The following is a 23,385-nucleotide window of genomic DNA, read 5'->3' on the forward strand; positions in this document are numbered from 1 at the left end:
ATGTTGCCTAGACTTGAGGACCTGAGTTATAGGGTAAGGTTGAATAGGTTAGGACTTTATTCCCTGGGGTGTAGGAGAATGAGGGGAGATTTGATAGAGGTACACAAAATTATGAGGGGTGTAGAAAGGGTGAACGCAAGCAGGCTTCTTCCACCAAGGTTGGGTGAGACCAGAATTAGAGGCCATGGGTTAAGGGTGAAAGGTGAAGTATTTAATGGGAACTTGAGGCGGTGCTTCTTCACTCTGAAGGTGGCGAAAGTGTGGAATGAGCTGCCCGTGGAGGTGGTGGATGTGGGTTCAGTTTCAACGGAGGAGTAGGGAGAGCTATGGTCCCAGTGCAGATTGACGGGACCAGGCAGAATAATAGCTCAGCACAGAAAGGATGGGCCAAAGGGCTTGTTCCTGAGCTGTAAAGCTCCACGACTCTCTGAATATCATAAAAAAGCATCCTGTGGTCTTTCTGCAGACGGCCGATATCCAGAGTAACACAGACACAGAGTGCTGGAGGATCTCAGCAGGTCAGGCAGGAACAAGCAGTCGATGTTTCATGCTGAGAGTCTTCATTGCCTGATATCTTGATGAAGGGTCTCGACCTGAAATGACAGCCCTTTATTCATTTCCATAAACGCTGCCTGATCTGCTCTCCAGCATTTTGTGTCTGTTATCTGCGGTGTTTATCTCAATTAAAGAGAAATGTTACCCGATAACGATGTTACAACCGCAGCAAAGCTTATCAGTCATGGCCCAAACGGAAGGAATTGAAGGGAAGGCTGAGAGTGTGGTGTTGAAGAAACCCAGCTGTTACATTCTGACAAAGCCTCCGAGCTGTCTCAAAACTGCTGCTTTAAGCTCATCTTTTTTTAGATAATTGACTTCAGACCCCTGTAAGCTAAAACCGTGGTTACGCCACTCACTGAAAGGCGACTTTTGTAGACTTCCCTTTCAAAACGAGGAGGAAAATTCTGGAATCAAGGCTCGTGGTACTGTCCACAGGCACTGAAGCTGGCCACTTGGCCCACTCAGAACCTGATACCCCTTCCGTGAGGTGGGGGAAATGCTGGATCGCATCCCTGTCTGAATCGCATGTCCTTCACACACAAGAGAAAATTTGTAGACGCTGGAAATCCAAGCGATGCAACACACAAAACGCTGGAGGAGCTCAGCAGGCCGGGCAGCATCTGTGGGAAAAAAGTACAGTCCACGTTTCAGGCCGAAACCCTTCGGCAGGACCGATCCCTCCATTCGTTTCGTGTCTGATGATCTGTCAGTGTCTGAGCTTCCACACCATTCTCCATGGAAAATTTCAGAGATGGGTGGCTTCCTGGCTGAAGCAGGTTCCCTTCACGCTTGTCTGAAATGGTTGATCTGATAAGCTGGGACCATGTCCCAAGTCCTATACCCTCCATCCTCAGAAACAGCCTCTGAGGATCTGTCCTGACAACAGTCTAAAGAAGGATTTATTGAGTAATAGAGCATGAAAACAAGCCCTTCAGCCCACTAGTCCATACTAACCAAGTTTCCCATCTAACCTAGTCTTATTTGGCCCAAATCCCTCTTCACCTTCCCTATCCACATATCTGTCCAAGTGTCTTTTAAATGTTGTTAATTATACCTCCTCTGGCACCTCATTCCATACACTGACCACTCTGAATGAAAAAGATGTCCTCAGGTTCCTATTAAGTCTCTCCCCTCTCACCATCAGCCTGTGCCCTCTAGTTCTTGATTGCCCAACCCTGGGAAAAATGCTGTCCCCATTCACCCTGTCTATGCCCCTCGTGATTGTATACACTTCTATAGGTTGCCCTTCATTTTCCTGCGCTCCAAGGAATAGAGTCCCAACCTGCTCAACCTCTCTCCTCGACGCAGTTCCTCGAGTCCTATCAATACCCTCATTAAAGCTCTCTGCACTCATTCCAGTTTATCTTTGCTATAGCAGGGTGATCAAGACTGCAGACAATATTTCAAATGCAGAGAGGTGATTTTCACCTTCATTTTATGTGTCATGTCATACGATGCGGACAATCATGCACTTTAATCCAAGAAGTTATCTTTGGCAGTGGGGACCCCTATCGCACTGTTGTTCTAATTCTTTTCTCTATCCGTGACCGTGCTTGTTCTTGGAAATTTTTTCTACAGAAGTGGTTTGCCATCGCCTTCTTCTGGGCAGTGTCTTTACAAGACGGGTGACCCCAGCCATTATCAATACTCTTCAGAGATTGTCTGCCTGGCATCCGTGGTTGCATAACCAGGACTTGTGATCTGCACCATCTGCTCATACGACCGTCCACCACCTGCTCCATGGCTTCACGTGACCCTGATCAGGGTGGGGGGGGGGTGCTAAGTAGGTGCTACACCTTGCCCAAGGGTGACCTGCAGGCTAGCAGATCTTACACCACCTTTGGGAGAGACATATATCCACCCTGCTTTCCCACGATCTTACTAAAACATAGCATCCTACAAATTCATATCACCTTGCAGTATCCTAAATTTTGGAAAATCTATGCTCACTGAGCGAAGGCAGATGGACCTATTCTGCTTTAGTCAGAATAAGTGAGTTCTAAATTGCACTGCGGTCACAGGATTGATACTGTACATTGATACAAGTGGATTTTGGGTAATTGGGCCATTGGTTAATCAGGACAGTCGCTTATTTGGGACAACGCCTAGAGAACAAAATCTAATCAAGAAAATAACAAGGAAATCCCTTTGTTTATTTGGGACACTATGCCACTTAATTGGGACAGGAGACTGTTGTTCAACAGCTTCAGAATCAAGTTTAGTGTCACTGGCATATATTGTAAAATTTCTTGTTTTGCGGCCGCAGTACATTGCAAACTTAATAATACAAGCTACCTATTATATTAAGTACATACAAAGAAAGAAAATCAAATTAAATGAGAAGTGCAGAAAGAGAGGGGGAAATACTGAGGTAGTGTTCATATTGTGGCGATGGGTAAATTGCAAGTAGGTCCAGGACTTTGCTGAGGCAGGAGCTGATTCTCGCCATGACCAGCCTCTCAAAGCACCTCATCCCAGTAGATGTGAGTGTCACTGGGTGATAGTCACTGAGGCTGCTCGCCCTGATCTTCCTGGGCACTGGTATGATTGCCGCCCCTTTGAAGCAGGTAGGAACCTCTGACTGCAGCAGAGAGAGATTGAAGATGTCCTTGAACAGTCCTGCCAGTTGGTTGGCACAGGTTTTCCAAGGTACACCATCAGGGTCTGCTTCCTTGCGAGGGTTCACCCTCTTGAAAGGCGTTCTGACGTAGGCCTCTGAGACCGAGATCACGGGGTCACTAGATACTGCAGGGATCCGCGGTCAAACGTTGTCCATTTTATCTGCCGAGGGAGTTTTCCGGTGTACTTTCTGCCATCACCCCAGTAGCAGTGTACTTTCCACTGGTCAGTGTCTGGCGGGCACTGGAGGAGCTGAGCAACGTACTCAGCAGTTACGTCCGTCACGTGCACTTGTGTGGCCACTTGACACTGTTTGTGCTTAGAGTGAGCAGTTTTTAAAATAGAAATCAGTTGCGTCTGCTCGTGTTATGTTATCCACTTGGGCAGACAGACGCTGATTCAAAAAGCAGGAAATATGAAGATGAGGGAAAAGATGAAGTTGACACATCTGAATTTGCGCTAGTGAGTACACAGGATGCCCGGAAATTTATTGCTGGATTACGATATTACTTCATTCAGGAGGGCAATGAAAGCACTCCATTATCTGCACTAGGTGTCTGCACTGATTTTGTTCATTTACAGTCAATCAAAAGAACACAGCAGTGTACACTGGATGAGTTCCTCCAGCGAGAACTCGATTAAGTACTAGAAACTAATACAGTTTTATAGTACTGTAATAGTATTGGCAATGTTCTAATTTGTTCTGTACTTCAGTTAAGTACATAATGTGTTATTCAGTTAAATGTAGTTTGTATTTTTTTTAATAATTAACCGGAGTATTGATGTATTGATATTGAGCACAGGTAAAACATCAACAATCCATCAACATTCTAGTCTGGATGCGCCCCAATTCACCGGAATATTGATCACGGGTGAAACATTATCAATCAATCTAAACAGCAGCTTTTAGACGGCTCACAGGCTTTGCAAATGCACGGATGTCAGACTGCGGCAGCCCTCTTCTTCCATAAGACACGAAGAGAATTAGGCCATTCAGCTCATCCGGTCTGTGTCATGGCTATTCCATCATGTCTGATTCATTATCTCCCTCAATCCATTCTCCTGCTTTTCTCCCGTAACCTTTGATGCCCTTACTAATCAAGAACCTCTGTTTTAAATATTCCCAATGACTTGGCCTCCACAGCCATCTGTGGTGATGAATCCCATGGATTCGCCACCCTCTGGTTAAAGAAATCCCCCCTCATCTCTGTTCTAAAGGGACCTCCTTATACTCTGAGGCTGTACCCTCTGGTCCTAGACTCCCCCACTATGGGAAACATTCTCTCTACATCCACTAAGCCTTTCAATATTTGGTGGGTGCAATCTTCCTTTGCCACAGTATCAGCTTTTCCTTAATGTTAACATTTAACGATTTTGCAAAGTTAACCCATAACTACATAAAGAGGTGTGAAGGGATTTGATAAAACTTAGGTCAAAAAGCAGGTTCTTAAGGACATTTAGATTATCATTCTTTTCTCCCAGTATCACTTACAAAGACTTCTCTCTGTACCTTTATAATTTCTAGGCTACACAATTTCAACAAATTGTCTTTTCTCCTTCAGGTTGGGACAGACTAGAATAGAGGTCATGTGTGAAGGGTGAAAGGTGAAAGAGTTGAGGGGGACCCAAGGGGGAGACTCTTCACTCAGAGGGCAGTGAGAGTGTGGAATGAGCTGCCGGCAGAAGTGGTGGATGTGGGTTTGATTCCAACATTTAAGAGAAGTTTGGATAGGTACATGGATGGGAGGGGTGTGGAGGGCTATGGTTCAGGTTCAGGTAAGGACTTGGAGAAAGAAATGGTCAGTGTGGTCTAGATGAGCTGAAGGGCCCATGTCATTGCTGTAGTGCTCTATGACTCTGAATTCCTAGTTAGTTCACTTTACTCCAGACTCAGTAACCATTATCCAAAACTAGAATCCCTCCAGGACCACAACCCTGCCGTGCATGTCTCAATGACCCAGAGAGCGATGTTGGCTACAATCAGGGCCTTGTGCTTTGGCTCTTGGCAGGGCCACCCATGTCAAACAGGTCAAACAGTAGAAGCCAGACCACAAGTGGTCCACCGGTCCTCCAGGTTTGGGGGTTCAAGTCAGGGCTAACAACCCTGACTGGTCAAACAAAGCTGTTACGGAAACAGCGATGAAGAACTGTTATACATCTGAGTGCGACAGTATTCCCGAGTCTCCACCCGGGACTTATGTGACTGTAGCGAGGACCGAGAGGAAGCTACTGACACGATGGAGGAAGCCCTGAACACAGCCAGAGATGGAGGATCTTCATTGCTGCCCTAAACGCCAGTGGTGTAATGGGCAGCAAGTTAGTAAATTATACCAGAATTGAAATTGGTTAATTATTGTCACATGTACTGAGATACAGCGAAAAGCTTGTCTTGCAAACTGTTCATACAGATCAGATCATTACACAGTGCACAGAGAGATAGTACAAGACAAAACAATAACAGAATGCAGAATAAAGTGTAAAAACTATAGATAAACTGGGGTACAAGATCAGAACTCCTGGTAACCCATCACTAAATTACAAGTATTTTTATTAGGACAATAATTTTAAAAAACCTTGATACATGTTTGTTGCTGGTAAGAGCAGTGCTTATTATTCCTTCCTTCCTGGTTAAATGATACTTCACAATGAAATTCACATTATTCACTTCCTATCCCTGCATGGCCGTACCCTTCTTATTCCTTGGAACAGATCTCTCCCGTTTATTCTCTACATCTTTCTTCCTCCAAAACTTAAAACTCTTCTTATCTTGGGGATGAAGTGGAACCTAGGAGTGATAGTGGTGGTGTCAGTTGGAAGAGGATGGCAAAGGATGAAGACTGAAATCACCAGTAGAAAATGGAAAAATGGAGGGCTAAGTGGGAGGGAAGGGTTAGACTGATCTTGGAGTAGGTTAAAAGATTGGCATAGCCATGTTTGTAGGGCCTGTTCTGTGCTGCAAAGTTCTGTGTTCCATGTTCTTAAGAAACAGAAAGGAATGCCAAGTTACAATGCTGGAATGGCGCGCTATCTGACAAAGCTGGAATGGCGCGCTATCTGAAATTATTGAACTGAAGGTTGAGTCTGGAAGGCTGTACTATGCCATTCAAGAAGATGGTGTGCTGGTTCTTGAAATGACATAGATCTTCTCTGCAATGATCAGAGTGGAAGTAAGATGGCAAACTGAAGCAGGTCACCCTTGTGGATTGAGTAGAGGTATTCTGTCAGTCAGTCCACTCATATGCTTTTGATTTCTCCTACACATTGTGAGCACCTCAACCAGTAGTAGTGTTTTTCCCTGTATGTTAATGACCGTACTGGTGTCTTCTCTGACCCTTTCGCAGAATATTCCATTCAGTCTACAATGGCAATCCATTTGTTGTTACCTTAGTTTTCCATACTAAGTGGAAAGGAATCATTAGATGGATGTTGGAATAGGTTAAAAGGTCGGCACAACAAGAGGGCATAGTTGTAAGGTGCTTGGAAGCTGGTACAAGGGGGATGTCAGAGGTAAGTTTTGCACACAGAGAGTGGTGGGTGCATAAAATAGGGTCTTTTAAGAGAGGTAGGTACATAGAGCTTAGGAAAATAGAGGGCTATGCGGTAGGGAAATTCTAGGCAGTTTCTAGACTACCTTACATGATTGGCACGACATTATAGACTGAAGGGCCTGTAATGGGCTGGAGATATCTATGTTTCTAACATTTGGGCTGAAAAGCTTGTATTGTGCTGCACTGTTCTGTGTTCCCCCAGACCCCACTTTGGTTATTCATCAGCCCTTACGTCCTCCCTCCTGCCACTATCCTACCACAGGCTCCCTCTTCTATTCTCCCGATCCACCCCAACTTTTTCTGCAATTTTAAACTATTCTTATGTTTAACTTTTCCAAAGCATCAACTTTAAACGTGAATGCCGATTCTCTCTCCTCGGACACCGCCTGATAGGCTGAATCAAGCATTTTTTTGTTGTTTTTAATTTCACTACCTGCATTATTTAGCTTTTGTACCAAAGCAGGTTATTGTTCCAAGGGCCATAAAGCCTAGCCTCACTCTCCTGCTTCCACCAAGTAATGCCAATGTTATTCTGCAATAAATATACCACAGAGGTACAATATTTTACAGTGAGTAGCTTGGGAAAAGAAACTGATAAAAGATAAAGATTGGCTTCATTTATCACATGTACATCGAAGCAGACAGCGAAATGCGTCGTTTGCATCAGATCAAATCAGCGAGAATTGTGTCGGGCAGCCCACAAGTTTTGCCACGCTTCTGGCACCACCATAGCAAGCTCACCTCGCTGACCTTAACCCATCTGTCTTTGGACTGTGGGAGGAAGCCAGAGCACCCGGAGGAAACCCACGTGGTCATGGGGAGAACATAAACTCCTTAAAGACAGCGATGGGAATTGAACCCCAACCATACAGATGGCGCTGTAAAGTGTTTCGCTAACTGCCCCGTAAAGGCCATATTCTGACTCTGATGTAACGATGCATCTGCAAAACACCTCAAAGTAAAGTCTCAATGTATTATCAAAGTATACAACACTTAGATTTGTCTTCTTGTGGGCCTTCACGGTAGATACAAAGAAATACAATAGAATCAATGAAAGGCTGCATACAACAAGGCTGACAAACAGCCAGTGTGAAAAAGTCAACAAACTGTGCAAAATAAAGACCAACAAACCAAATAATAAATTATCATTTGTGGACTGAAAGTTGTACTCATTGACAACAGTGAAAAATGTGTTGATTCTTTGAATGAGAGCTGGAAGGGTCCTGAGTGTAAAACGCTTGGCTATGGGCGGCCTTAATCTACGGCCAAGGTTTGGCGGCCATGAACCATAATGAGAGGTTGGATGAATTTCTGTTGTTTCCTCTGGAGTGTCGGAGGTTGAGGGTAGAGCTGATAGAAGTTTATAAGATTTTGAAATGCAAAGATAGAGTAGTCAGCTAGTATCATTTTACCAAGCTTGAAATGCCTAATAGCAGAGGGCATAATTTTAGGATGATAGGAGACGTGCAGGGCATTTTTTTAATATTAAACACAAAATTGTGGAATGCGCTGCTGGGGTGTGGGTGGAAGCAGATATAAGAGGTGCTTAATTAAGTTTTAATTTTTACGAGGGTCTTGGATAAACTGTGAGAGGCAGGGTGGAGACATTCTCTACCAAAGGAACGTGCTCCTTCCTGCTACCCTGCAGGTCACCCTTGGGCAAAGTGTGGCACATTCTTTGCCCCTTGCCCAGATCAGGGTCACGTGAGCCCGTGGGAGCAGGCGGTGGATGGTCGTAGGAGCAGCCGGTGCAGATCACAAGTCCTGGTTATGCGACCACTGACGCCAGGCAGAGGATCTCTGAAAAGTTTTGATAACGGTGGTCACCCGACTTGTAAAGACACTGCCCAGAAGAAGGCAATGGCAAACCACTTCTGTAGAAAAAATCTGCCAACAACAATCATGGTCAAAGATTGCCCATGTCATACAATGATGATGAAATAGAGCATGGGGGGATATGGAATTGTGTAGGCAGCAGTGAGTAGTTTAGCTTGGTGTATAATCACTTGTTTAATTAATTTGGCACAGCATTGTGGGCCAAAGGGTCTGTCCCTATGCTGTACATTCAGTTCTACATTCTGATTGGACAGAAGGGCTGAGTGACCTCCCCATCTAGAACTCCCTACTTCACACATGCCTGAAGCAATTAATTAAATCCTGCTAAGCTTTATTTTGAATTAAAAACAGAAACAGGAAGAGTGTTGGTCTGAAATAATAGATCTCATTCTCTCCCGACCGATACTGCCTGACCTACTAAGTTTCCAGTGTTTTCTAGTTTTATTTCTGATTTTCAGCATCTGCAGGTTTTTTTTCCTCCCATTTGAAGTTTATTTTTTGATACGAAAATTCAGAAGTAAATTTATTATCGAAGTACGTATTTGTCACCATATAGAAACCTGAGATTCATTTTCTTGCAGGCATACTCAATAAACCCATAGACTAATAACCATAACAGAATCAATGAGCGACCACACCAACGTGGGCATGATACTGCTAAGGCATTAACAAGCAGCTTTTCCCATGAAAATTCATTCAATAAAACGACAGATGCTGGAAATCTAAACTAACAACAGAAAATGCCGGCAACACCCGGCAGGTCGAGCAGAATCCTGACCTGAGACACTGACTCCGTTTATCTCCCCACGGGTGCTGCCTGAACTTTTGAGTGTTTCTGGAAGAACTCAGCAGGCCAGGCAGCATCTATGAAGGGGAATAAACAGTCAGCGTTTCAGGCCAAGACCCTTCTTCGGTGCTGGTGGAGGGGTGTCGGCCCAAAACGTCGACGGTTCATACCTCTCCAGAACTCCTTCAGCATTTCGTGGGTGCGTGCTTTTTCTTAAAGACAAGATAAACTTCACTCATAACAAAACAGTATTTATTTATAGGAATAAATCATGCAATGTCTTTTCATTCTTAGCAACACACACACAGAATGCTGGAGGAACTCAGCAGGTCAGGCAACATCTGTGGAAACGACATGGGAGCAGAATTAGGCCATTTGGCCCATCGAATCTGAAAAGAACAAACAGTTGATGTCCTTTCTTTGGACTCCGTCATCTCTCATTTTCATGTTTTACATTCAGCAGCGTTCTTTTACATTCCTACACGTTAACAGCACCCTCCGTTAACAACAATAACTGAGGAGTTTCCTCACCCAATCCGACCCCTTCCTCTCCAGTAGCAGACGATCCCCACACCGTGTGTGTTAACTCCGGATTTCCGGCACCTTCGGCGTCTCTTGTGTCCGACAAGCTCTGCTGCTATTAAGTAGGGATTGCCTGCTCCTTGCTACCTTAATACTACACCAGACTGCTGTTGTGTTCACTACCTTCCAAAAGAATATTTCATTACCCGAGAAGCACTAGGGAGATCCTGACGTTCTTTCCCGCTACCTAGTCAGCCGTCGCCCCCGATAAATTGTAATATTTTCTCTTGGGAATCAGATCACGTGAACTTTAAAAGTTTGGGAAGATAAACTTACCACCGGACCGGCCAATCGGAAAAGATCCTTTACATCTTTCCAGCAGTTCAGGGGGATCAAACTTCTGATTTTCCTCAGTAGTGGTGTCTGAGTGACATCGGGGAACGTCGTTCGCCTCGGTTCGCTCATCTTCCTAGTTCTCCAGTGACCAGAGAAATAACGGGCTCGTCGATTGCTTCAGTTACTGCCTTTAAATACAAGCGTTCAGATTCCAGCGCAGACGCGATGGTCTCCCAACATCACCTTATACTGAAGGGCTCCGCTAGCGCTTTGGAGCGGCTGCCCCTCTGAGCGGGGCTCGCTCCGCTTCGTGGAAATCGGGGAAGACTCGCTGCCGCCGCCGTTGCAATGGGATCATTGTTCGGGTCTCGATCTGTTTATCCCCCTTCGTAGATGCCTTTTGACTTGCGGAGTCTCTCCAGAATTGTGTTTGTCAAGATTTTCACTATCTGCAGATCCTCCCGTGTTCATTCTTGTTTTTTTGTGGTTACTGGGTGGGGAGGAGAGAGGCTTTTTTAAAATATCAGTATGAGTGAAATGTGTGCAGTTTCTGATTAAGTAACTGCCTGTTACCCAGAGATAACTCTGCCTTGTTTATCCAAGTTTGCTTAAGAAATTCTTTGCCATGTTGAATTTCCCAATCGTTTAATATTAATCCATGGTCCTACTTTCAAGATAATTTTTTTTTTTGAAAGTTGACCATCTCGTTCTCAAAGGACAACATGGTCCGCCACTCTTTCCTCTGATACACAAAGTCACATCTCCATTCGGCCCATCAGATTTTTTCTTTCTCAGACCATTACCCCCTCCCCCCCCCATGTTCTCACACATCCAACAACTTCCAACTGCAACAACACAAGATATAGGAGCTGTTAGGCCATTTGGCCCATTGAGCCTGTTCTACCATTCAATCATATCTGATCTTCTCAATCCCAATCTCCTGCCTTCTGTCTGTAACCCTTAACCTCATTACCACTGAACCTACCAATCTCTACCTCAACCATACCCAATTATTTCGTTTCAACAGTCTGTAGCGATTAGTTCACCACCCCCTGGCTGGAGAAATTCCTCCTCATCTCTGTTCTAAAGGGACATCCTTGTATTCTGAAGCTGGGCCCTCTGTATCCTAGACGTGCCTACTAATGGAAATATTCACTCTGCATCTATCTGCTCTATCTCGGCTTTTCAGTATTTGGTAGGATTCAATGAAGTCTCCCCTCATCCTTCTGAGCTCCATCAAGTACAGGCCAAGAGCCATTAAACTCTCCTTATCAATCCTCTCAATCCCTCTGGACCCTCCCCAGGGCCAGCAAGTTTTTCTTTTGACCCAGGGCCCAAAATTGCTCAGAATATTCCTTAATGTAGCTGAACAGCTCACAGGAGATTTCACAAGTGTGCTATCGAAGCAAAATTGCTGTGGAACCTTGTGTGGCCAAAGGCTTGGTAAGGGGGGGGGGTGGGCGGGCAGCAAGATGCTTGTTCAAGGCCTGGAGTTCTGGGCACTGTCTGGGCTCGAGGCCCGAAGCTCGATTAGAAGCCCGGGCTGCGAGTCCACTGGGGAAGTTGGAGGCCCAATGCAAGCCCAGAGGAAGCCAGTCCTGGGATTGGATGACTGTCTGTTTGAATGAATAGGTGGATGGCTGGGAGGGAGGAAAGAGGGCTGGGTTGCTCTTTGTTTTGTTGCTGTTGGTCTGCCAAGCATTTGGGCATCGTGTATTGGCATCGGAATGTAGGGCGACATTTGCGGGCACATCCTTGGGTTGCATGGGTTGTTAACTCAAATGTCCACTGTATGATTCGATGTAGATGTGATAAGTAAATGAAGCAGAATCTGAATCTGTTAAGGTTCTCAGGCAATTAGAGAACGGAGCATCCGGAAGCTGGAGTTATATCTGCCATCGGCAGAGTCCTTAAAGTGGGGTTAATTAAGAAGCTATGCTTAGAGAAGACCAGAGATCTTGAACATTTACAGAATTGGAGATTACCAAGGTATAGTGGGTTATGGACCCAATGCTATAGTAGGCTGTGGGCCCAGCGCTATAATAGGCTGTGGACCCAGTGTTATAGTAGGTTATGGTCCTAGTGCTGGTAAATGAGATACAATAACTGGGATTTTAATACTTGGTTCCTTAAAGTTGTAATGGTGAGGCGGTAATGGGGATAAGCTCCCACTATCTAATAATGGCTGGCGCTTCAGATAACCTAGTCCAGCTCCCACCTTCACATCTGGCTTAGCTACTAAGCCCAGCAAAACCATTTCTACTGAGAGGAGAAAGGGCAAAGGTGATTTTCTGGTGTCTTAAAACCAGTCACTTTGGGTAGATGGAGCTCGTCAGCCGTGGCTGACTCCTCATCTAGGAGAAGGAAAACTCTGATCTCAAACCTCCACCGCCTTGTGGTCATACCCACTCATGGGGAAGGCTTCGGGAGTAAACCCCGAGGGAAAAATCTGGAGCTGGGTGACAGTCCCACAACGTTGACCAGTAGCTCCTGCGATGCTGCTGGTGCCGGTCTCTGCCATTCTTTTGGGTTCATCAGATGCGTGAAGAGGGGAAAGCTTGCTTCATGGGCAACAGCTTGCTCCCCATATCGTACTTCCCAGACTTGCGTATCTAGGCAGCTAGGATCCAACATCCATAGTCATCCCCAACGAACGGAAGCTCACAAATGGGGTTAGTGTTTGTAATGGGTATGGTGTGCTGAAAGGCCTGGTTCTGTGCTCTACGCCAATGATGAGGAACGGGGAGGACCATGGAGAGATTTTGATATACATGTTATGGTCAATGGAAAGGCCATTGTAGGTCAACAAGCCTTTGGAATATGGGCAACTGGTACTCCATAATGGCAGCAGAGCGTTAGAGGACCCATTTATCTGGGGGGGAAAGGTCAAGGTTTCACAGAGGAAGCTCTCCACTAGAGTACTTGTGGAGGGGCAACAATTACCGGCTTTACCCGTGAGTCTCACCGCATACATGAAGACGTTCCCTCTGTGGCTAATCGGGCGAACGCGAGGAAGATGTTCCACCTCCGTGTTGGACGTGCAGAATAAAGGCTCTTCAGACAAGACTAAAAATATCAGCCAGATTATTTGGCAACTGGAAATGCTGGGAGAGCACAGCATATTGCAGAAGGACAGGACACTCAGAGAGATTACTGTGTTGAAGCCAGTAAGCTGGCTTTAATGAGAAGTAATGCGTACGTCCTTGTGAAAATGTCACAAAATAAAGTATATAATTACAACAAGAAAATCAAGTAGATTTTGGTGCAAAGTGTCCAGTGGTCATAGTGTTGCTAAGCACCAGTAATCAGGGTTGTGTAGGTTGGTTCAAGAACAGAACAGATGAAGAGAAGTCGTTAGTCCAGAACCTGGTGATGTGAGACTCTAAGCTTCTGTACCTCCTTCCCAATCTGAGTTACTATAGTTAGTGGGATCTAGAGGGAGTTGAGCTCACATTGGCTGGTTTGCTGATAAGTTACCACAGCCACTGTTGTACTGAGGTGCTTCAAGACTGAAGATCTTCAAGACTCACATTTATTTATCATGTGTCCATCGAGTTATCCAGTGGAATGCTCCTCAGGATGTGCTGGGAGGGGACTGCAAAGGTGTTGCCACAGGTCGCGGTATCAACGTAGCGTGACCACCGTGCTCCTCAGAACAACAGGAGCAGCAAGGCAGCGTAGTGGTTAGCACAGCGCTTTACAGAACAGGAGACCTGGGTCCAATTGGTACGTAGATTGCTCCATGATTAGGCTCGAATTAAATCGGTGGTTGCTGGGCAGTGTGGTTTGAAGGGCTGGACGGGCCTACTCTGCATTCTATCTCCATAAGTAAATAAACAACAAGAAAGAAAACAACAACATCCAAACAAGCCCTGTTCCTCCCACCCACACACGTACACAATCCTCTAATCCCAGGATAGGTCGTCTTCTTTGGCCTCTAGTGGATTTGGACTGCGACACAGAAACGTTGGGACTTCGACTCCCCCAGCAGATTTGCAGACCCAGGGCTCAGTTTTCCTTCATCTTATCCTATACCTCAGGCAGAAAGGTCCTCTCCGTTTTCCCTCGCCTGCAACCATTGGATCATACACTTAGTGGCCACTTTATTAGGATCATACACTCAGTGGCCACTTTATTAGGTATGTCTGTTGTTTGATGCAAATAACTAAACAGCCAATCATCTGGCAGCAACTCAATGCATAAAAGCATGCAGACATGGTCAAGCAGTCCAAACATCAGAATAGGGAAGAAATGTGATCTTAGTGACTTTAACTGTGGGATGATTGTTGGTGCCAGATGGGGTGGTTTGAGTATCTCAGAAACTGCTGATCTCCTGAGATTTTCACGTACAACAGTCTCTGGAGTTTACAGAGAATGGTGCAAGACACAAAAAACATCCAGGGAGCATCAGTTCTCTGAGTGAAAATACCTTGTTAACGAGCGAGGTCAGAGGAGAATGGCCAGACTGGTTCAAGCTGACAGGAAGGCGACAGTAACTCAAATAACCGTGTGTCACAACGGTGGTGTGCAGAAGAGCATCTCTGCATACACAACACATCGAACCTTGAAGTGGATGGGCCACAGCAGCAGGACATCACGAACACGTACTCAATGGCTGCTGAGTGTACATTCCTGGCTCAGAGTGGCTCTCCTGTCCTTTGCATTGATGTTTTCACATGCCGTGGGCTCCATCACTCATCCTTCCCTCCTTAAATGGTGAACAGACACTGAACTGGGAATGGCCCAAGGTCAGTCTCACCACACTGAGTTGGCTTCCGCAATCTGTTGCTTCTCTTGAAAACGGAAGTATCATACCCTGCGTCCAGGACTCCTAAATGCCACCACTGGGATTATTTGCTGAACTGGTGAATGATGCGGAGAAAAACCAACCTGGGTCACCACTGCCAATTCCACCCAACCTCCTGAGCTGACAGTTCCCACCGGGGTCAACATGGATGGAGAATGACCCCGAATGGAATCCTTTGACACAGCGTCTGATATTGTACAACAGCTGGTGAAACCTGCTGTATCACGTGTCAGCCATAGCTGTCGGCAGGCAGGCTCCTTGCCAACGTATGTAATGAAAACATGTCTCCCTGCTTGTATGCGTGAACCGGTGGCGTGATGGGGCACCTGGTCAAGCGGCTGGCTGGCGGCTCCACTGTCCTCTCATCCCCGGTGCTGCTTGTGTGTGGAGTTGGCACCTTCTCCCCGTGACCCCGCTGATTCCCTCGCACATCCCAGCAGGCGTGTGGGTCGATGGGTTGAGAGCCGCTGTAAACTGCCCCCAAATTGGAGCGAGTTGCTAGGAATGTGAAGAGAATGATTTTTCTTCTTTTGTTAAGATGGCGCCGACCAGCGGCCTCCATCAAAACCATGGCACGGGCTTTTACGCACACTGAATGCTGGAGGAACTCAGCAGGCCAGGCAGCGTCTAGGGAGAGAGTACAGTCGACGTTTCGGGCCAAAACCCTTCAGCGGGACTGGAGGGAAAAAAATGCTGAGGAGTAGTTTTGAAAGGTGGGGTGGGGGAGGGTGTTGAGAAAGAAACACAAAGGTGATTCTCCTTCACCCATTCCAAGGGGGAAAGCCCTAAGCTCGCGGAACCTGCCTTCGGAAGGCGTGGCTGCGAAATGACTTTTTGGGGCAGCTTGTGGCCGAGCCCAGCGGGGGGAAGGCCGTTCTGGATTGAGTGGATTGGCAGCATCCTGCTAACTCTCCTCAGTACCTTCTCGAAAGCTCCCACATCCTTCCTGTAATGAGCTGACCAGAAAAGAGCGCAACACTGCATAGAATCATAGAAATCTACAGCACATTACAGGCCCTGTGGCCCACAGTGTTGTGCTGACCGTGTAGCCTACTCTAGAAACTGCCTGGAATCACCCTACCACACAGCCCTCTATTTTTCTAAGCTCCATGTACCTACCTAAAAGTCTCTTAAAGACCCTACCGTATCCACCTCTACCACTGTTCCTGGCAGTACATTCCACACACCCACCACTCTCTGTGTGAAAAACTTACCCCAGATATCCCCCTTGTACCTACTTCCAAGCACCTTAAAACTGTGCCCCCTCGTGTTAGCCATTTCAGCCCTGGGAGAAATAAAGCCTCTGACTATCCACATGATTAATGCCTCTCATCATCTCATACGCCTCTGTCAGGTCACCTCTCATCCTCCGTCGCTCCAAGGAGAAAAGGCCGAGTTCACTCAACCTATTCTCAGAAGGCTTGCTCCCCAATCCAGGCAACATCTTTGTAAATCTCCTCTGCACTCTCTCTATACTATCCACATCCTTCCTGTAGTGAGGTGACCAGAACTGAACACAGTACTCCAGCGGGGTCTGACCAGTGTTTTATACAGCTGTAACATTACCTCTCAGCTCTGGAACTCAATCCCACAGTTGATAAAGGCCTTCTTAACAATACTGTCAACCTGCACAGCAGCTTTGAGTATCCTATGGACACGGACCCCAAAATCTCACTGATCCTCACACTGCTGAGAGTCTTACCATTAATATTATACTCTGTCTTCATATTTGACCTACTGAACTGAACCACTTCACCCTTATCCGGGTTGAACTCCATCTGCCACTTCTCAGCCCAGTTCTGCATCCTATCGATGTCCCGCTGTAACCTTTGACAACCCTCCAGACTATTCACAACACCCCCAACTTTTCTGTCATCAGCAAGCTTACTAACCCCCCTTTCTACTTCCTCGTCCAGGTCAATTATAAAAAAATCACAAAGGGGGGGAGGGGTTACAGAACAGATCCACTGGTCACCATCCTCCATGTTTTCCAAAGGGCTTGACCGTTGTTATGTCTCCCCAACCAACTATTGATGCAGAGTTGCTGGCATGCCTACTTTATGACTGAACTGCATCAACGTGGGCCCAGGACTAGATATGATAGTGGCATTCCAGAGGTTTTTGAAACAGGGGAAGGAGGGGTATGGTTCATGTGCAGGCAGAGGGGATTGGTTTAAGATGGCATCATGCTTAGTGCAGATATTATGGACCAAAGTAACACGCACAAAATGCTGGAGGAACTCAGCAGGTCAGGCAGCATCCTTGGAAAGGATTAACGAGTTGACATTTCAGGCTAAGACTGGAAAGGAAGGGGGAAGAAGCCAGACTAGGAAGGTGGGGGAGGGGAAGGAGTTCGAGTTCCAACTAGAAGGAGATAGGTGAAGCCAGGTGAGGGGGGAGGGTTGGTGGATAGGGTAAGCGGGTGGGGGGGGGGGAGGAAGAAGTGAGAAGCTGAGAGGTGATAGGTGGAAAAGGTAAAAGGCTGAAGAAGAAGGAATCTGATAGGAGAGGAGAGTGGACCATGGGAGAAAGAGAAGGAACAACAGAGGAAGGCTATAGACAGGTGAAGAGAAGAGGTATGGGGGGGGGGGGGGGGGAGAGACAGAGTGGGGAATAGAAAAAGAGAAAAGAGGAAGGGATTGACATTTCCAGCATCTCCAGAATCTCATGTTTAAGTTGTGGAAGAGTTTATTGAATATTCAGTGTCTATCTTGTCCTGTAAGCAAAAAGTTAACCTAGTTACTAGTCGTGTCTTCTGTCCCCACTCAACTGAACCTGCAAACCCGATTTCACACAACATTTGGTTGTTGATGCAAAAATGACACATTTCGCTGCATATTTCAATGTACATGTGACAAACAAAGCTATCTTTAATCGGTTTAATTTTTAGAATCGGAGAGGGTGGCTGAACGGGCCTCTTTTCTCCCCTAAGCAGATAAACAGCGGTGTTATCTTGTTTACAGCCGCCAGGCGAGAGGCATCGGAGCTGGTAATCTCCACCAGGGGGCAGTGTGGCACAGTATCCAGGCTGGAGTTGGTGCTGCCCCCCAGTGTTCGCTCAGCAGAAGACAACTGAATTGCAGTCGACCGCAGATTTTCCTCAACGATGTCTCGAGTCTGGACTTTCTTTTGTGTGGCTGTACCTTTATGTGCTTGCTATCTTGTATGTGCTATGTGTGCTTTATGCTGTGTGACTGTTGGTAATGTGCTTTGCACCATGTGTTGCTTTGGGGCCGGTCTCGTTTGGCAGTATTCATGGGTATTCATCAGGACTAGAGAGGAAGGGGGTAGAAGCCAGAGTGAGATGGTGGGGGGAGAGGAACGAGTACAAATTGACAGATGATAGCTTGCGACCATTTGAGGGGGAAGGTGGGTAGATGAAGTGAGAAGCTAGGACGTGATAAGTGGAAAAGGTAAAAGGGCTGAAGATAAGAGAGGAGAGTGGACCATAGGAGAATGGGAAGGAGCAGGGAAGTGATAGGTAGGTGAGAAGGGAAGGCATTAGAGGGGAGCCAAAATGAGGGATGGAAGAGAGAAAAGAGAGGGAGAGAAATTGCCGAAGTTAGAGAAATCAATGTCTATGCTGTCAGGTTGGAGCTACGCGGGCAGAATATCAGGTGCTCTCCCACCTTTCTGCCCTGCTCCTCCACACTTGTTCCATCCCAGGCTCCTCTTGTTACTGGCAAAGGTTGTCACCTCCTGCTCTCTGTTCAGGGAGACTGGCTGTGAATTTCCTGCATTTTCTCTTCCATAATCGACAATCTTGATACCACTCAACTTACCTTCTTGGAGTCTGAAATGTTGAGAGGAATATTCAAGATTCAAGATTGTTTAATATCACTTCCAGCAAATTAGAATCAAACAATTGTTACTCCAGCACAAAGAAATCCAATAAGATAAAGAGCACAATCATTAAAATACAATAATTATATGTACATATGATAGCTTATATGCATACAGTACTGTGCCAAAGTCTTAGGCACATATCTCTATCTCTCTCTCTCTCTCTCCCTCTCTCTCTCTCTCCCTCTATCTATATCTATATAGCTAGGGGCCCTAAGATTTCTGTGCAGTCGAGTGGAGACCGAGCTTGATCGGCGTGGTATAGGACTCAGACACACCCAACCCTGAGACACCAGGCAAGGTCACTTGATTCCAAACAATTGGTTTAGATAGATAGATAGATAGATAGATAGATACTTTATTCATCCCCATGGGGAAATTCAACTTTTTTTCCAATGTCCCATACACTTGTTGTAGCAAAACTAATTACATACAATACTTAACTCAGTAAAAAATATGATATGCATCTAAATCACTATCTCAAAAAGCATTAATAATAGCTTTTAAAAAGTTCTTAAGTCCTGGCGGTAGAATTGTAAAGCCTAATGGCATTGGGGAGTATTGACCTCTTCATCCTGTCTGAGGAGCATTGCATCGATAGTAACCTGTCGCTGAAACTGCTTCTCTGTCTCTGGATGGTGCTATGTAGAGGATGTTCAGAGTTATCCATAATTGACCGTAGCCTACTCAGCGCCCTTCGCTCAGCTACCGATGTTAAACTCTCGAGTACTTTGCCCACGACAGAGCCCGCCTTCCTTACCAGCTTATTAAGACGTGAAGCGTCCCTCTTCTTAATGCTTCCTCCCCAACACGCCACCACAAAGAAGAGGGCGCTCTCCACAACTGACCTATAGAACATCTTCAGCATCTCACTACAGACATTGAATGACGCCAACCTTCTTAGGAAGTACAGTCGACTCTGTGCCTTCCTGCACAAGGCATCTGTGTTGGCAGTCCAGTCCAGCTTCTCATCTAACTGTACTCCCAGATACTTGTAGGTCTTAACCTGCTCCACACATTCTCCATTAATGATCACTGGCTCCATATGAGGCCTAGATCTCCTAAAGTCCACCACCATCTCCTTGGTCTTGGTGATATTGAGACGCAGGTAGTTTGAGTTGCACCATATCACAAAGTCCTGTATCAGTTTCCTATACTCCTCCTCCTGTCCATTCCTGACACATCCCACTATGGCCGTGTCATCAGCGAACTTCTGCACATGGCAGGACTCTGAGTTATATTGGAAGTCTGATGTGTACAGGGTGAACAGGACTGGAGAGAGTACGGTTCCCTGCGGCGCCCCTGTGCTGCTGACCACCGTGTCAGACCTACAGTCTCCCAACCGCACATACTGAGGTCTATCTGTCAAGTAGTCCACTATCCAATCCACCATGTGAGAGTCTACTCCCATCTCCGTTAGTTTGTGCCTTAAGATCTTGGGCTGGATGGTGTTAAAGGCACTAGAGAAGTCAAGGAATGTAATCCTCACAGCACAACTGACCCCCTCTAGGTGAGAGAGTGATTTGTGCAGCAAATACGTGATAGCATCCTCCACTCCCACCTTCTCCTTATACGCAAACTGAAGAGGATCCTGGGCGTGCCTGGTTTGTGGCCTCAGACTCTGTATTATCAGCCGCTCCATGGTCTTCATACTCCCTTCCCCTTTCACAACCATGATTGCCCTCTCCCTGCCCCCTTCCCACTCTCAGTCCACAATAGAGACCCAGATCAGGTTTATCATCACTCACATAAGTCTGAAAGTATCAGAAGTGCAAACCGAGTGGATTGCTATGTCACTTGCTTCTGTTATTGGTTTATTATTGTTACTTGTACCAAGGTACAATGAAAAGTTTGTCTTGCATAATGTTCATGCAGATCAGATCATTACACAGTGCAATGAGATTAGTTAAAGTCTGTCTCGAGCCTTATAGGGCAGCTTATGCTGGTTTCCGTGGCATGAAGTGAATGAGAGTATGAGACTTACCCCCCCCCCCCCCCAGATAGGACGCCAGTCTATCGCGAGGTTAACCCCCCGCATTTTGCCGGTACCTTCAGCTGGGTGGACTGGAACAATGTGTGGTTAAGTGCCTTGCTCAAGGACACACGCTGCCTCGGCTGGGGCTTGAACTCACGACCTTCAGACTGTTAGTCCAACACCTTAACCACTTGGCCACACGCCACACAGAACAAGGTAAAATGATAACAAAATGCAGAATGAAACGTAACAGCTACGGAGAGAGTGCAGTGCGGGTGAACAATAAGGCGCAAGATCATAACGAGGTAGACTGTGTGGTCGACAGTCCACGTTCTCCTCACGGAATCAAGAGTCGAGAATAGGGTGCAGGTGGGCAAGGATGGCAGTATCCCCCAATGAATCTCTGAAGCAGAGTTGCATAACCCTGCAATTCATTGCTTTCTCCCCTGAGCTTAATAAGTACAAGAGGATGTGCGTTTAAGGTAGCAGGGGAGATTTTAAGGGAGGTGTGTGTATGAGGGAGATAGGAAGAGACACATACTCACTCACACCTGGTGGCAACTTTATTAGGCACACCTGTACACCTGCCCGTTAATGCAAATATCTAATCAGCCAATCCCATGACAGCAGCTCATGCTGACATGATCAAAAGGTTCAGCTGTCGTTCAGACCAAACATCAGAATGAGGAAGAAATGTGATCTAACTGTCTTTCACTGTGGAATGATCGTTGGTGCCAGACGGGGTGGTTTGAGTATCTCAGAAACTGCTGATCTCCTGGGATTTTCACACACAACAGTCTCTAGAGTTTACAGAGAGTGGTGTGAAAATCAAAAGCAAACATCCAGTGAGCGGCAGTTCTGTGGGGGTGGGGGGGGGTGGGGTGGGGAATGCCTTGTTAATGAGAGAGGTCAGAGGGGAACGGCCAGACTGGTTCAAGCTGACGGGAAGGCGACAGGACCTGTAGTAACCAGATATCTCTGAATGCACAACAGGTTGAACTGTGAAGTGGGTGGGCTACAGCAGCACACCATGAACATGCAACTCTGTGGCCACTTTGCTATGTACGGCTTTATATGACCTAATTTACTGGTGGCTCACGGGGTACAACCTCTTCCCATTTCCTATCCGCAAAGTTCATGCAGATCAGATCCGCAATCCCTGCCATTTGCATCAATCCGCCCAACTGGATATCCCTGGAAAAGAGAGTTCAAGATTCACAAGGAACTTGGTTGAGACAGATGCATTAGGGACATTTAAGAGTCTCTTAGATAGGCACATAGAAGACAGAAAGATGGAGGGCTACGTGAGAGAGAAGGGTTAGATTGATGTTAGAATAGGTTAAAAGGTTGGCACACCATCACTTGCAGAAGGATCTGTACTGTGCTGTAATGTTTTAAGTTCTATGTTTAAACGCTGAGAAATTTATAAAATACAAAATCTTACCTGAGACACTGATCTTCGCTGCAGACACCAGTGAAATCCCCATGGGAAATCCAGTCACGTAGTACGGGATTAGATTGGCAGTGGCTCCCAGACCCAATAAAGAGTCTGCCTCCTACACACTGTATGGCAGACCAGTGGAAGACTAGAATCTCACAGAAAATGCTCACAGACTTCTCCAGAGATCCGAAACAGAACTATATCACAACCTGCTGGAGAAACTGAGCAGCATGCACGGCACGTGGAAGGGGAAAGGAATTTTTGGGCCAAAAACCCTGTTAACCTGTCCCTGATACGGAGATTCGATGGCACTTTTCTTCCCACAGATGCTCCTCGAACCCCCGAGTTCCTCCAGCAGACTGTTTGTTGCTCCAGATTCCAGCATCTGGAGTCTCCTGTATCTCCAGAAAGAAATCACTAACACATGACTAACTGCATTGAAGGCATCTCAAAATCTAATAATTTTTTAAACAGGAGATACATTTGCACATTAAGAACACTTAAGATCCACTTATAACACTTCATAAACTCTCACTTAGAACAAAAATATCTCAAAATCTAATAATTTTTAGACAGGAGATATATTAGCACATTAAGAATATTTAAGATCCACTTAGAACACATTATAAATCCTCATTTCAAACAAAAATATCTCAATTTCTAATCATTGTTAGACAGGAGATACATTAGTACATTAAGAATACTTAACATCCACTTATAACACTCATTTAAAAATATTCACAGACAGGGCCTTGAAAAAATGGATAGCAGCAATTAAAGGACCGACTTTAGCAACTAACTGGATAATGTCTCTACAAGCGGAATCAAAATGTCACTGGTTTATGCTGTGAAATATGTTGTTCTACAGCAGCAGTGCTTTGCAATGCGTAGAAATTTTCTATAATTTACAGCGTGCGCGCCCTCAACTCGGCGGAGTCGTCGGGGGCACCGTCATGACAAGCTTTTTGCACCGTTTGGTCATCGCACGGCGTGTCTTGGGCATCTGAGACGTGGCAGAGCCCATCCCTCTCCAGGTTTGAGGTCGAGTTGCTAGCTCGACACTCAACCCAGGCACGGGTGGAGCGCGTGCAAGGGGAGCCGGCTGGTTTCGAA

At 46.1% G+C, this 23,385-nt stretch overlaps 1 protein-coding gene across 2 annotated transcripts in view; it reads right to left on the reverse strand.

Moving 5' to 3' along the window:
• Window positions 1–10,809, reverse strand: part of LOC140731625 (multidrug and toxin extrusion protein 1-like) — a 63,377-nt gene extending 52,568 nt beyond the window's left edge. The window contains exon 1 of one of the 2 annotated variants that reach the window (XM_073053202.1): window positions 10,207–10,809. In XM_073053202.1, the coding sequence (XP_072909303.1) occupies window positions 10,207–10,335 (129 nt within the window). In that variant the 5' untranslated portion in view covers window positions 10,336–10,809. Of the gene's footprint in view, window positions 1–9,879; window positions 10,120–10,206 lie in introns of those variants that run through there. The other variant, XM_073053203.1, reaches the window with a different exon arrangement.
• Window positions 10,810–23,385: the final 12,576 nt, after the last annotated feature.

This window comes from Hemitrygon akajei, chromosome 8, assembly GCF_048418815.1.
Source record: "Hemitrygon akajei chromosome 8, sHemAka1.3, whole genome shotgun sequence".
Classification (NCBI taxonomy): Eukaryota; Metazoa; Chordata; class Chondrichthyes; order Myliobatiformes; family Dasyatidae; genus Hemitrygon; species Hemitrygon akajei.